Source organism: Pezoporus occidentalis, unplaced genomic scaffold (genome assembly GCF_034315485.1).
Source record: "Pezoporus occidentalis ecotype Australia unplaced genomic scaffold, CSIRO_AGI_Poc_V1 ctg213, whole genome shotgun sequence".
Taxonomy (NCBI): Eukaryota; Metazoa; Chordata; class Aves; order Psittaciformes; family Psittacidae; genus Pezoporus; species Pezoporus occidentalis.
This window is the reverse complement of record NW_026913997.1, coordinates 1593513-1608951: the sequence shown is the minus strand read 5'-3', so window position 1 is coordinate 1608951 and position 15439 is coordinate 1593513. Positions and strand designations below refer to the sequence as shown.

The 15439-nt window shown below is 43.1% G+C and overlaps 1 protein-coding gene across 4 annotated transcripts in view; it reads left to right on the top strand.

The window, feature by feature from the left end:
- SATB2 (SATB homeobox 2) overlaps positions 1 to 15439 on the top strand; it is a 140216-nt gene that overhangs the window by 87529 nt on the left and 37248 nt on the right. For all 4 annotated transcript variants that reach the window (XM_062619731.1, XM_062619732.1, XM_062619730.1 and 1 more), the window contains one exon: positions 11451 to 11663. In XM_062619731.1, coding sequence (XP_062475715.1) covers positions 11451 to 11663 — 213 coding nt within the window. The remainder of the gene's footprint in view (positions 1 to 11450; positions 11664 to 15439) is intronic.

The window sequence follows — 15439 nt, the reverse complement described above, 5'->3', positions numbered from 1 at the left end:
GATCTATCTGTTTTGATACTCTGCAGTAAGGCTAAAGAAATTTAAAGTGGCTTAATATTTAATGTTAATACCAATAAATTCTTTTTTTGGGGCAACTGTAGTTGGTTTTTGAGGTAAGCTTTACCTGCAAGAGAAGAAAAGGGTGCATGTGTGTGTCCTGGTGGTCTGTCCCTTGCCCTATACAGCACCTTTGTCTGTTCACCTGGATTAATGATTTTCTTTGGCACTGCCATTTTGGAAATGCCATGTTATGAGGGAACTAATTAAAGTATGGAGCACATTTTTATTACTTCCCTTCTTCCATTAAATTCATAAGATGGCTGCACTCAGAAAAAACATTCCCTTCCAATCAATGTGACTTTGAGTTCTGGGGTTAGCCTTGAGGATATCAAATGAAAACTATGTAGGAATGTATGAGTATTTCCTCTTTAAAATGCTGCTTTTAATTTGGAAAAGCTTTTCATCCCTCTGGGATCATAACCCGTTGTATGTAAAGCCTGGTATAATCAAGGTAGATGTTATTGACAAAATGACATATTCTGAACTTGAGCAAGAGGTCACCAGCAATGTTGCTGGTGAGGATTTTGCTGCTGTCACTGAACATGAAGCTCTGCCTTAGCCATACTGTGAAAGCTGGAATGGTAATGGGAAGTCCATCATTAAACTAAAAGCTCATTGCCCACCAAGGAGGCAGTCATACAACTTATGTGATAAATCAACAGTTCTGCTGTAGTGTTTAAAATGAGGCAAGGTTTTGACTCTAGAAAAGCCCCAAGTGTCTAGAAAGCCCCTAGACTTGCATACTGCTGACCAAACATTGTATAATGACTTTCCAGGACAGCAGGGAAAAGGCAAGCATGTGAGAGGGACCACTCTGGCCTCTGCCTAGCAGTGGCACAGCATAGCATCTGCCTATGATGTTTGATAGCAGCTATGGTAGAGATTATGCCACACTCTCGATAGATAATCTGGAACTTGGACTACATCAGCTGCAGTATGGTTTGAGGGTGATGGTGGGGTTTTTGTCTTTTTACACCTCCTGCAATATTCTGACATATATATAGGACACTAAATAGATCTTTGGGTGAAATGTGGTTTCTTCCCAACTCCAGCAGCTCCTGTGTCACTGTGGGCCAGTCATACCTGACAGCATTTTCAAATACCATTCAGGCTGGGCTCACTCATTGGGAGCACAGACGTGGGCAGCATGAGTGCACATGCCAAGGTAATGTCCTTTGAGAAGGTGCCAAGCACCTTTCCTGGGCAGGGCTGCACCTGGGAATGGGATGTGATGCTTTGTTTTCTGCCTAGTTTATATTCAAGTTCAGGGTAAAATGATGTCTGTACTTCAGGGTGCTAGTATGACTGGTTTTGTCATTCCCCCTCTCCTCCTGCTGACATTTATCTTGGGGCGCGCTAACTTCTCTAGCTTTTCTTTAAAAAAATCCTCCCTGAATTTCGATTGCCTCATTGCAAGAGATCAGGCACATAATTTCATATAAAAGAAATTACCTACTACTTAGCTCCATATCATAAGTAATATGTCCATCCTAAGTCCATGACACTGATTCCAGAACAGGTGAGTCTTAAACATCCGTAAAAGGTTTGCTCATCTCAACAGCGCTGTTTCATTAGTCTACAGGGCCTTAATATAGAAGACCAGTGGATCTTACTTACAGTGCATCATGTTCATAGGAGCCATCACTGTAGCAAAAGAGTGTAGGTAGACATTTATGCTTCCCTGTCCTTGGCTTTTAACTCAGATCAAGCTCCCCTCTTCTCAGAGACTGTTTGAGGTATTAGTATTTGCTCAGACAGTCAGCCTTGCACTGCACAGTAGAAGATGTGGGATATTCCCATACACTCATGGTGGAGAAGCAAACTCTATAAAAGGCACATCAAGTGGAAGGTCAAGTCTAATCTCACCTCCTTGCATTTTTCCTACTGCCTCTGAGGATCCTCTCCTGGGGAGGTGCCGAAAGACATGTGTTTCTCTCTGGAAATGTTTGGGTTTGTTGCATTTCACAGGAAGTGCCAGCCTTAGAAACTTGCAGTCTGTTGTTTCTCATGATGGTACCAAATAATAGCTGCTGTATGCCAGCCAGCTAATAATTGTATTAATCACTGCATTATGGGACACTGTTTAAACAATCTTGATTCGCAGTAGCTCTGTGGTGCACATTAGCCTATAATTAACTATAGCCTCATGAAATATGTACTGCGAGGCTTGTTTAATAGATAAACTATTCTCTAATTTATTTTAAAGTCCAATGACCTACATACTCAATGCTAAAAAACCCCCTCTTACTAACATTATTTCTCCCCTGAGACTTTCCATCTGAGCAAATCTGTTAAATGAAGTAGAGGAAGCTTTAATCCAAACTAGGCTAAATCCATTGGAACAAATGGCTGACACATGCGTGTATGCATGTGTGTGAGGGAAGGGGGACTTGAGAAGGACCAGAAGAAGGAGGGGTGTAATTGTATGGTTTGTCAAACATTCAGATCTTCCTTTGAAAGTTGGAAATACATAACTTAAGACAACAGTATTTGCTTATATGATGCTGTTATTCTATACCTGTGGCCATGTTGTCTGTACACATGAAACCAAAGCACTTCAGGCTCAGGGACAAATCCTGTGCATTACATGGAACACAGTGTTCCCACTGAGGTCCCACTTGGATATGGGGACTGAACATCAGGCAGCTTCGTATGCTGCTCTGCACATGGGAGAGCTGCACCAGGTGTTTAGCTAGGAGCTGGCCCAGGCTATGTTAACCACGAAGAGGGTTTCTGTCAGTTAAAAAAAGTTCCACAGTGAATGACTTTGAAACTGGGTATGAAGTTTGTATGACTGATTTTTAGTAAATGTGTTGGGCTCACATCTGCCTCTTCTTTTTATTTTCAGAGAGTCAGTATCACAATTTTAGTTCACCCTACTGTGGAACCTAAAAGCCTATTTATTCAGCAAATAGGACAGGTAGAAGAGAGTTCTGAGTGAGTGGGCTTGAATAGAAGGCAGAGAGCGGTACGAGGCCCATCAAACACTTGAGAGGTACATGGTCATACCCGATACCTTTATCAGGACTTCTTCCTGGAGTAGAGTACACACATGGATTTTGGCCATCCTCAGGACAGAGTCCATGTGCCATCTCTGTCTTGCACTGCAGTGTCTCTTAACACAGGATTCAGGTTTCAACGAAAAGGTTGTAATAACCAAAGCTTGCTTGTCGCAGGTTGTAATGTATTGAGAAATGGGCAGGCATTGATGGTTGCAGAATAAAGAGGACTATTTTAAAGGAAGTGACATGGTTTAGTGTGTGGTGTCTCTTCCCACTGCAGGGGGTTGGAACTAGATAAACTTAAGGTCCTTTCCAACCCAAACTGTTCTATGATTCTGTGAAAATGCTGTCTCAGATGTGTCTTGTCCTTCTCTGGAGTTTTTAGCAAATCTTGAGGTGCTGAAATGATCTGTGCTCTTCAAAATCCTAGTTGGAAAATAGGTCATTTGAGTCCTGCTTTGCCTAAGGAAAACGAACATAATTTCCTTCCTTTCCCCACTTGCTCAGCATCCCTCTTTACTGCAGGCCGTGGAGTTGCAGTAAGGACAGTTGGTCAGGCTGTTTGTAAGAGTCCAGTGTAAATCACTGGATTGGTGAACTGCTTCTCTCCTCCTTTAGAGTGCCCAGTGCAAAGCCTATACTGAATGACTGCTTCTGTTTATATCTCTTTTTTTTTAGTCATGTTTTTTTGCCAATGTTTTGACATAATAGCCCAAACTAGTAAAATGTTTGGGCGAGTGGCCAGTGCTTGTTTTACCGAGCAGCCTCAGAAACTGGAAATACCCGTGGACCTGAGGCTTTTTGAATGAAACAGTTGTGGTGCCAGATACAAAGAGAACTGGGTAAAAACACCAGGCATGTTCAGGCTGCTTGTAACTCTCTTCCCAAAGAGCACTGCTTCCTCTGTCCTGCCCTGAGTAGATCTAGGTGAGAGCATTGGCTTTCCAGCCTGCAGATCAGAAGGCAAGACTTACCCAGCTTACCTGTCTAGTGTCTAACTGGATCTCTCGGGATTAAAGGAAATAAAGCACAAGGAAGAGGAAGCCCCAGCAGTCTTGCATGTAGTGAAATTTATAATGGAATAAACTAAACTGATCCTCCTTGTTTGAGGGATTCAGTTCCCAAACCGGGTTAGGGTTAGGAAATACAGGATCAGTGCTGAATGGTGCCTCCGCTTCATGTGTGACTGTGGGCAAGTCCAGGCTACTGCAGTGAGGAAGGGGTAAATAACAATTCTGCGGCATGCAAAGGTGTCACCAGTCAGTTAGAGAGGGCTGGGGCTCTGAAAGCAGGAGCGTGGCTGGTAAGGAAGCTCCAAAGAAAGGCTCTGGAGGCAGGCAAGGAGGGTGGTGGGTGGCGACTCTTCATTTATGTCTAATTCTGCTTTCTTTGGCAAAATTCCCCCAAACTGAAGTGGGATTACAAAATGGTCCTCTAAGAAGCTTTAAGATGAGAAATAATTTTTTTTTTTTGAAGTAACTAACTCTTCCATTTCTGCTCGCTTGTGAGCCAAATCCTGGACAGAATTCCTTTTGCAAGTAATTTTCCCTTTAACTTCAGTGAGAGGAAGACAGGCAGCTTTAATTCTCTGCCGGGTACCTAGTGAGACAGTCATGCTGCATTCATCGCTGTGGTGTCTGCCCCATTGTGCACAGACTTTCAATTAGCAAGGGTTCTGGTTTTGGTTTGGGGGGATTTTTTGTTGTTTTTTCCCGCATAGAAAACTCTCTTTTACTGCATGGAAACCCTTTCATGCTGCTTGCTTGTTCTTTTCTTGGGCGTAATGTGGCACAAGCAGTGTTCTGTTGTGCTCACAGGAAAGAAGGCAGTCTGTAAGGGAAGTGCTTAATTTAATAAATTGCAGATTTTTGGTACATGGGATATTTGTTCCAACAGTGGGTTTTGCACTGCCCAAAATTTCAGTTTCAATTAACTTAATTGTATTCAATAGGCTGAATGAAAAGATTTTAAGTAGCATGTGAGTCAGGCTTTCAGAATGCGTGCTTGTAGGAGGAGGCTGCTGCTTGCTCAGCTGATGCACAGGAGTCCTGAGCATTGGAAGCAAATGTGTGGATATATAGAGGGAGGGAGCAGGAGCTGTGTGTCTTGCTCATTTTCTGGTGTATTTTGGTATAAAGGTTTGACATGCATGTCATATAAGTGGTTGCACTTTGTGGCCACAGGTGGTCTGGTCTGTCTTTCTCTGCTTCTTTTACCCCATGCATCCACATTCAGCTCCACATGCACATCCTGTCTTCCCTCATAAAGAGAGATACCATAATAAAAAAGAAGCTTTATTAAACTAATGCAATATAGGCATTTTCTTTGAGGATTTAAGTGCTTCATTTTTAATAATAAAAATCAAATTGTCATTGTTGCACCCTGCATAAGTTTTATTCAAATCAGCCTCTAAATGCTTTGTGCCTAAGCAGCTCTCTCCCGAGATGTACGTATTGTAGCATTAGTTAAATGAGTTTAAGAGTGAGGCTCATACTCTGGCTGTAGGCAGGGAATCTAGAGATCAAGCGATTTCTTTTAAATGAGGGACTGACATGATGCTTTCAGCTACACTGGAGAGTACTGGGAGACAGCTGGTCTCCCATTCACACCGATGGAAAACCAGTCAAAGCCCCTTGAGTTCCGAAGTTCATATGAACTGACGTGGAACGTGACACCGCACGCTTTGCCATTGAGACAGAAGAGTTGATCAAGGAACAGGGTGCAAACATGGTTTTGTCTGATGGAATCTGTGACAGAATGGGTATGAAGGTGCTTGGTTTGGCTAATCACTAAAAAGGTTCCATTGATTATCTAAAGCAATTTTGCTCAGCAAAATTGGACTGGACCCGTTGCCAAGATAAGCATTTTCATGAGACTTCCGGCAATTCTGCTGCATATCCTAGATGGTGTTAGGAAGAGATATGAGGGAATGGAATGAAAGCAGTGAGCATTTGCAAATGAGCTTCTGTCCCAAAAAGCTTACAGGTACTTCATATAGAGGTTCTTGTTGAGACCTCCATACTTAAAGGCAAGGAGAAGTATTTTTAGAATTGTTGAATGTCTGTTACTCAACCCAGAAGACAATATTGAAGGTGGGACCTGGAATAATAGAGGCGGAGAGATGTTGTGGTAAAAGCCTGTCTTGATGTGGGGAAAACACAGCAGGTAGGTATTTTATCTCCTTGAAGGGCTATGAGAAGTTAGTGCTTCTGCTGCACAGCTCCCCTGGCAGACCTGCCTCTCTAGCTTTCAGTCGCAAATAGCAGACAGTTTTAAATAGAAATGTCATTTCAGCCTGGCAAAATCAAGTTTGTTGTTTTAGGTTGAAGGTATGATTTCAGTGTAGTTCAGTCAGAATGAGCAGCTAACCAGGGGTTCTTCAAGTGCTGCTTTCCATGCTAGAAATCAGCCTTGCATGCTTAACTGGAGGGGGGACAGGTTTACATCACTGATCTTTAAGGTTCAGATGTTGAATAAAGCCGTACATTTTCAGATCCTGATCAGAGTCACATCTGTACCTGGTGGGAAGCAGAATAGCTTTTCTATTGAGAAAAAGTACTGGCCTTAAAGCAGTTGGAACTTTAAGTACTACAGGAGCAATATTTTTCTAGTATTTCAGCATTTTCTCTGTTGCTTTTGGCAATATAGCTGAAGTATGGACAAGCACAAATAAACCAAAAAGTATGAAAAAAGTGTTTATGCTTTTTTTAGTCCTTCATATATATAATCTCCTTATACAGAACATAAAACCTGAGGTTTAGCACATTAGTCAGGTTTATTTAAGTTTTTGCCTTGGCCAGCATTTTGATTGTCCCAAGCATGTGTCGAACCTTTTTAACTTTAGTGCCTGCTCTTGTAGACACATGGCTGTGTCTTGTAGACACAGGTCTGTATGAAGGGGAGCAGAGCTCCCATCCAAGTCATCACACCTGATGTGTGTGAGGTCCTGGCCAGTGCTTGGGAGTCTCCTGCTGCCTGATGGCCCTCATCCTCCTCTGTCCCCAGGACACGTGTGTCTGGGCTGCACGCCAGCATGACCTCCTCACCCCCATACAGATTGCTTTTGAAAAGCTCTGGTTGCAAAACTGTCCTGCATTCGGGCACTGGCAGTGCAGTCTGCTGTCCCATTGAGATCTCATTTGCACCTTTTCCAGGCTTGAGCCAAAGCCCTTCGGGAAGAAGGCAGAAAGGCTTTGCTCGCCTTCGGTGGGCTTTGATCAAGCCTTGGTGTTGGCCTCAGTGGCTGGTCAGTTGGTCTTTTGGATATAGGAGTCAGTTTGAAGAACATTTGCTCTACATTGTACTGCATCATCTTTCAGAAATTGCTTAAAAAGAGATTTCTTGCCCATGAGGTTTGGGTTGTTTGTGCTAGAAATCCTGTAGTTAATAAAAATAAAAGAAATGAGTTCACAAATGGGGTTTCATCAGATAAGTGCAAAGCAAACACCCACGACAGTGACTTTGCTGGCTTGAAGGACTACATTTCTGCTACTTCGAAAAAACACTGTTAAAATTACTCCTACCTTAAATAGATCCAATGACTTTTCTATTTGGATTGGACATGCGCTCCTTTCCCCACCACTGGTATTATTTTTAAAGTCAATTATGGATCCATCGTCTCATTTTGAGCGTGCTGCATTTTTCAAGGCTAAACCAAACTGTGCCTGCACAGTAACGCGCATGTCGCTGTGAGCATGGCATGTGAGAGCATCAGACTTCTCATCAGTTGCCTCTTCAGCAACTGTTCTACAAATGAGGCACAGGAACAGAAAAGCAAAGATATCACGAAGCTACATGTCCTAAAATGTATCCTGCGACCTGCATTTAGTATAGAAGATCTGTTTGGCTATTGAAAATCAGTTTGAGACTTCCTGGTCCCTGAAGATCATCTTCTAGGTGTGCAGAGTAGGTTACTCTGCAAAGTGCTAATTTTTTAGTGTATTTATTTTAATATGTGACATGTAAGTCGGAATGAGCTAATTTAGCCAATGGAGCTTTATAACAAATGTACGAATGCTGTGGGTTTCCCTCCCTCACCCCCTCCAGCAGAAACATAATTTGCAGAAATGAAAACAGTCCCTGGCTGGCTTTAGGGTTTTCTCAAAAATAGAAACAGTCGGGTTTTTGTGGCTGGGCCAGTTTCCTCACCACACACCTGGTGTGTATCACTTTAAAAAATACATTATGCCTCATTAAATTACAATTAAATGAAATCACGATCATTTGTTTTTCTGGAAGGAAGATGTTTTGCATATTGAAAGCCTAATTTGTTGCAGGTGACAAAAAGGCTGAACAGATTATTTAATATCACTTTATTTTTTAGAATGTTGCTCACTGGTTAGTTTGTGTATACTTCAGTAGCTCAGAATTATATTACTGTAAATGTTATTGCTCTCAAGATACTTTACTTTATTGTCCTACCCTATCACTCAGCTATCTACCCACTGTAGTTTACCGGTGTTGTTTATCTTCAGTTGAAGGAGGACATGAGAGTTTTTCCTCTGAGTTGCTTTTCTTATTATCTGTTCTGCTGTTTACATGGTTCCTAAGCTGCCAAAGCACTTGGAGGAGCTGCAGAAAAACCCCCTTTACAACCAGGTTTCCTACCTGTGGGCCTGGAGTGGGGCATGGGAAAGCAAGGCTCGCCTCTGCAAAGTGCTGCCTCTGTCACGATGCTGGGGAAGGAGATGGTCCCTTCTCCCTGGAGCAGGTACCCGCGTTAGGAGGTGATGCAAAAGATGGCTGTATCCCTGCAGCAGAGTCAAGACCCTTGTAGAAGTGAGAGGTGCAGGCTAGGGTTCAAACCCACTGAATCTACCCCATGATAAGCTGTTTCTGGTGATGAATCAGAGCCTTCAAGCGCAAGAGTTGGTGTTCCAGGCAGTGAGTACCATGACCGAGACACTTGTTCCTGTGAGAATCTGATTTACATAGGGAGTCAATGACGGCACTGAAAAGTAATTGCTGGCAGGCTTTCACATATGTTTCAGCTCTCCATTTTTGAAATTGGACCATAAATTTAGCCAGGCTAAGATGAGAGGGAGAATAAGCTGTCTTAGAAATCTGACGCGTAGTTTTCAGGTACTGTTCTTTCCACCTAAACTGATCAGCTTTTGAAGTTGATCTTTTCTTTTTAAAAAAGAAGATATATATCCTTTAGCAGACACAAAAAATCAAGAATTTAGAGAATCTATGTAACTGATATTTATTTACTGTATTTAGACAAATTTCCACTGACTTTAAGGAAAAGTTCTAATAGGAACTTGCTGTATTGATCTTTGAATCGTTCAAGTCATGGCTTCAAGCTTCTGTGATGTCCTTTTTGGTTAATCTCCCTCAGCCTGTGAGCCTGGCAAGCTTTGGAAAGCTTTTCAGCATGTCCCTAGCTCTTCTGAGGGGTAGTAAACCCTGTGGAAGAAGCCAGGTACAAGCATGCAGTTACGTTGAGGTCCCAGAGAATACCAGATGCCAGCCTGACACTCCACCTTCTTCACACTTTTCCCTAGTGTAAACCTTTTTTTGCTAACTGGTTTCTCTTTCCGATTCCATTTCTGACTGGAGGGTCCCACCATGGCTCCATTCGCTGCTCCAGTCCTCCTGGTAACTACCCTGATAATTGCAGGAAAGTGTAATTGGATATCTCTTAGCTTGATTATGTAGATGAGGAGCTGAAAAGATGGAACTGTGTGCAGCCTCGCTTGAGGTTGTGTGTGGAGCTTGTTTTGAGCACTTCAGGCATAAACACTGCTGAAGTAGAGCTTTCATGTATGTGTTTTAATGTAGGTGTTTAATAGCAGTTAGCAGATGAATTCAGATACAGATAAGTCGTTTGCTGGTGTGTTGGTTTTGTCAGGAAGTCTGGTAAATACAATATATACTAAAATGTTGGCATTTGGTTAATCGGCCAACTGTAGTGGCGGTGTTTTAGCAAGGCTTTTTGGAAGAGACTCTGATATGGAAGAAGGTAAACTAAGACTAAATATTACAGGGTTTTGACTTTGTGGTTAAGATTTTTCTTACAAGGAAGGGGTAAGCCTTGGCTGTACTCATGAGGCAGCTTGCCTTGATCGTGGCTGTAAAGTAACTGCAGAATGCTCATGTCAACAGCTACAGCTAAATCATGTCTGGGGCACCGCATTCTCCTTTCATCTGTGGTTGCTGGATGTTGCTCCTCTCACAGCAGCAGGTCGAGGGGAGCCCTCCAAGCTGTGACTGGGATTTCACATGGCTTCTGTGGCTGGCACTCTTGGGAGCAATGGTGCAGAGAACCTCTGGGTCACAGCAGGCAGGAAGCAGGAGCAGCGTTGGACTGCTCAAGGAAACATACTGGCAGAATAGCCTTTTAAAATAACGAACATCCAACCAATGTTTCTTATGGTATATAAGTAGTGTCAGTGGCTAAAAATCCCTTTCTGCTTCTCTGGACACCAGTACAGTTAGCCATTGCTGTTACTGCTTTTTGGAGTGAAACACCCGTTTGTGAAGTGCTGGATGCAAGGGGTGCCTAGGGGAAGGTGGTGGCTCACAGTGTCCCAGCAGTTTCTGTAGGCCCTGATCCAAGCTTCTGTGTCGTGCCTTTAACTTCCTGTGGAACTGTTGAGTATGTACAGTTATGCAGAAATTTAATCCCATTAGATTTAAGCCTCTTTTAATGACATTTTCATCTCTCCAAGTCTTCCCACCCTCTTTCTTTTCTCTTGGAAGTGCTGTGTTTGTTACCTCCTGGAATAATGGCTTGTGTAAAAACTAGATGAACATGGTCTTCATTCATGGTTGTGATAGCCTGCGGTATCTTAAAATGAGGCATGAAAGAAGAATGGGTTAAATCCCTAAAGCTAGATTTGAAGGCTTTATTATTGCTCTGTTTTTCTCCTCAGAAATGACTGTCCAAACCAAAATGAACGGACTGTAACCAGCCAAACGTTTTTCTTTATAAACCTCCTGCACTGTTTAAATGTCGAAACTAAATTTACCAACCTTGGCAGATTTGTCAAAGATGAACAGGATTGCCAAGTGTTCCCAGCTTCAAGTAAAAAGAGAGATAGAGGGAGAGAGAGATCTAACAGCTCCTAAAATATTTGCAGCAAGCACCTGGTAGTAACTGCAATTTCTTCTACCCAATGCACCTACCTTTCTATACAGCATCTCCATACTCAGAAGCTTATTGCAGTGCCAGAATAGGACAGTCCTAAAATAAACCTCAGCCCCCAGAAGACAAATGCTTTCCTACAGAATATCCCCTCTGGGAGAGCCCATGCGATTCTGATGTAGGTTCTCAGTATTACAACCCAGCTGGTTACACTAAACAAATTTAAAGAAAAAAGGGAAAAACTAAAAAAACCCAACACATGACTGAGCTTTTTTTTTTCTTTTAATTTTTTGAACCAGGGCTTGTTGTCAGAGATCCTGCGTAAAGAAGAAGACCCAAGGACAGCTTCCCAGTCCCTCCTGGTAAACTTAAGGGCAATGCAGAATTTCCTCAACTTGCCTGACTCGGAGCGGGATCGTATCTATCAGGACGAGAGAGAGAGAAGTATGAACCCCAACGTGAGCATGGTGTCTTCAGCTGCCAGCAGCCCAAGCTCCTCCAGAACTCCCCAGGTAAGATGTGATCCCTCCTTTTCTGTTTGCTGTGTGGATTAATCCAGGGAAAGGGTTTTTCTCTGCCCTTCCCCTGTCTGTTGCTCCCTTTGTCCAGATGAAGTGTGGAAATCCTTTTGTTGTAAGGTTTTGGAGTGGCTGTTAGGAGATGTTTAGTGGATTTAAGTACAACATTGTGATGATGATTCTAGATTTAATCAATGCCATAAATTCAAAAAAGTCTGTAACATCAGTGTCTGAAAGAGTCCATGTGGGCATTACCTGTAGGCTGTTGATACACATCCACTAAATGGCTATTATAGAATCCATTGTAAAAAGACAGTGCACATAACTTCTTATATGTGTCCATTGTGTTCTGCAAAATACAGAGGAAATTTGTGGGCTTATGGGGAGATTCATATATGTTGTGATAAAAAGTGTGTATTGAACAGAAGTCGACAGTTAATTAGATAGGCATTGCTAGAAGTCAGTGTGCTCTGTGTTATGCATAGGAAATCACATTCCTTGAGTTAGAAGTTTACACGGGTAATTATTTGAAGTACAGAAAGTAGACATGGGCAGCAGCGTGCTGGGAAGAGGATGATGCTTTCCAGCTCTAAACCAGCTGTCATCTCATTTGACTTAACTGCACGTGTTTATTAGCGTGCTGTTGCCTCCCACTTCCCTGGGTAGGTTGTTCCTTTGCACTAAGAAAGAGCATCCACATACTGTACTGTAATAGTCATCCCTCCCTTTCACCAGCCTGCTTGCAGTCCCAAACATACACCCTGAAAAAGCAAAGTTGCTTGCACAGAGGTGATGATTAACTCCTGTCATGATTTTTGCCTAACTTGAATTTGAAATTTCTACTGTGAAGACATGACAGGTCACTTGTAGCACTTCTCTTGATCTTTAGTAAATGAGTCCACGTAACCCTCCTGCTTTGGTGCTTTCATAGTCATGTAGTCTGCAAAGTCTTGGGCTGTGTTAGCTGTCCTTAGAACAGCATTACTGAGCACTTCTCATACTGAATTCTGTAGCCACAGCTGCTAAAAATAAGTAAGGGGGGGGGGGAGGGGTGTGTAGAACGACAGCGTAGTTTTACATGCAAAGTGATCATCCATAAGGAAGGTGTGTTGATTTTGTAGGAACTGTTGAGCTTGTTCAGTTTAACCCAGGGTTTTGGGTGCAGATTGCCACAAAACATAATGTACAGAACTGTTTTCATTGAAAGCGAGTATATCCTGCCAACCCAATTGTAACACCAAATTTTTATTACATGGGAAACTCATTGTATACCTCTTACGTGTTTTAGTTACCTTTCAGTGAAAATAAAATTATAGAGAACTATTTTAATGGTTAAGTAGGGTATCTGCTTTCTGCATTTGTATTTATTCATGAAAGCATTAGCTTATTCCTACTTACATGAATTGCAATAGATTTTGCAACTAGAATCAAATAACAGAAGGGAATGGAGAGTTTAGGTGCAATCCTGTGAGAATTAAAATTGTATCTGTTGCCCCATCTCGTTCCTCTGTCAAAATACAACATTTTCCCATGTTTGTAGCTAGAAAATCCTTTAAAATAATGGAAACTTTGCCTTTTTAAGAGCCAAGCGTTGATAGAAAACCATACTCCAGAAGTATAAAGCAGCCCATCCTTGCTTTATTTTGGCTTGAAGCATCCAGTAGAATATTGTGAGGTTTTCACTCAGCTAAAGCAGCACACAAAGGTTTGTGTACCCAGTACTTGCCTTGTGCCCGCTGGATAACATTTCCCCAGCCCTCAGAGGGCCAGCACCAGTCAGCACAGGTGCTGTTTTGACAACTTGGACACCTCTGCAAATGAGGCTGCTTCCCAGCTCCCGGGCAGGCAGCACGGCTACTGCGCTTCCCCATATGCCTGGTATTAGTTCTGACGAGACAAATGCCATCCTCATGTGCAGCGCAGCAATTCCTGGCATCATTGCCCCTCCAAGCAGGTATGTTACCTACCCTGGAGCAGGGTGCTTCGGGGCAGCAGCAGTAGGAGCTGTACCATCCTTTCAGGAATTGTGTTAGGGTGCCGGAGAAGTTGATGGGATGGCATTTGGAAACGTGGTTTCCATAGATACCGATCTCCTGTGGCAGTACTTCTGGGAATGATGCTTGAGTGCACTGGGTAGGAGGAGGGTGCTGGCAGATACCTGTGGAAGTGCTGGGGCAGTCACGCAGACAGGGGTAAGTGCATGCAGAGTAACCCGGCTTGGCTCTCCCAAGCCCCAAGGCCCCCTCGCAAGGTGTCCCCAACTTAGGACCTGCACCAAGGGGAGAAGAGGAGATTGATCTGGCAGATGGGTGCAAATGCTGCGGGCAAGAGACTTGGAGCCGTTCAGGGTTATTGTGTGCATATGGGGGTCTCTCTCCAAGTAACGAGTGACAGGACAAGAGGTAACGGCCTCAGGCTGTGACAGGGGAGGCTTAGACTGGATATTAAGTGAAATTTCTTCACCAAGAGGGTGATCAAGTATTGGAACAAGCTGCCCAGGAAAGTGGTGGAATCACCATCCCTTGGAGTGCTCAGAAACCTTAGTGACATGGTTCAGTCATGGTCTTGGCAGTCCTGATGTAACGGTTGGACCTGATCTTAAAGGTCTTTTCCAGCCTAGTTGATTCTGTGATTCTATTCTATGATTCTATGGAAGACCAGCAGTACTGTTTTTTGGGTTTTGGTGCTCTGGCGCTGTGGTTGCAAACTTATTTTTCTTTTTTCCTTACTGTTTGCAATGAGACATTCCAATAATGGCAAACTCCTTCTTAATATCAAGACCAGTTTTGAGTCTGGGTCTCTAGCATACAATATTTTAGTGACTGTGCTATTTTGGTTTGGTACTTGCCCTACTTATTTCAGTGATTGGATAAGAAATGGCACAGTTTTCAGGTTGTGTAGGGCAGGCTTTTTCTGACATGTGGCTGTGTATCTAAGCAGTGTAGGAGACCCATGTAGGATGCAGCTATATTTGAAATCTTTCTTTTATGTGCTAATTTTGCTCTTCTCAGGATCTCAGGCCTCCGTAATGGCCTTTGAGGCCGTGGTGACCTTGGCTGCTGCACCAGCCAAAGGCTCCAGTGAGTGGGAAGGCTTTTTTTATACTCGCTGAAACACTGCAGGACCTTTGGTAAAATTAAGCTCCACTAAATGAGCTCTGACAGATTTGGACAGTCCTCTTCCTTCCCATGATCTCTATGTTGCTTTCTCACATTTCCCACAATTGCCCTAACTGTCTGTCTGTGAACACTGAATTTCAGAGTGTGGTGTCCCTGTTAGTTCATCCATCGGGCTTTACCCCATGTGTGTTCATGGCCTGTGGTTGGCAGCGGGTTAGGACTGGCCTTCCAGGGCGTGGGGGTCTGTGGTCTGTACCAGCTGCCATCCAGCTGCCCCTGCCTGAATGCAGGGGGCTAAATACAGCAAGAGAATCTTAGGCCCTTTCTACATGGGGACAGGCAGGGAATAAGCCCAGAGCGATGCCTGCTGAGCTTGGGGAATAGGAATGGGAAAGGGCACAAGTTGGTTAAAGGTTTATCTGAAAGCAGTAGGAAGAATGATTAGTCTAGATTGTTGTCTTGATTGGATTTTGGCTCTGTTATTAAGGTGGCCTTTGGTACAAAAAAAAAAAAGACATTGGGGAAAGGAAGATTTGGAGAACAGCAAAACAGAAGAAGAAGTTCAGAAGGTTTGGTTTTGCGTAGTTAACCCTCCCATTAACAAATAAGCATTTGGGCATGCCTACCTAGTTAAAAATTAACATTAGATGT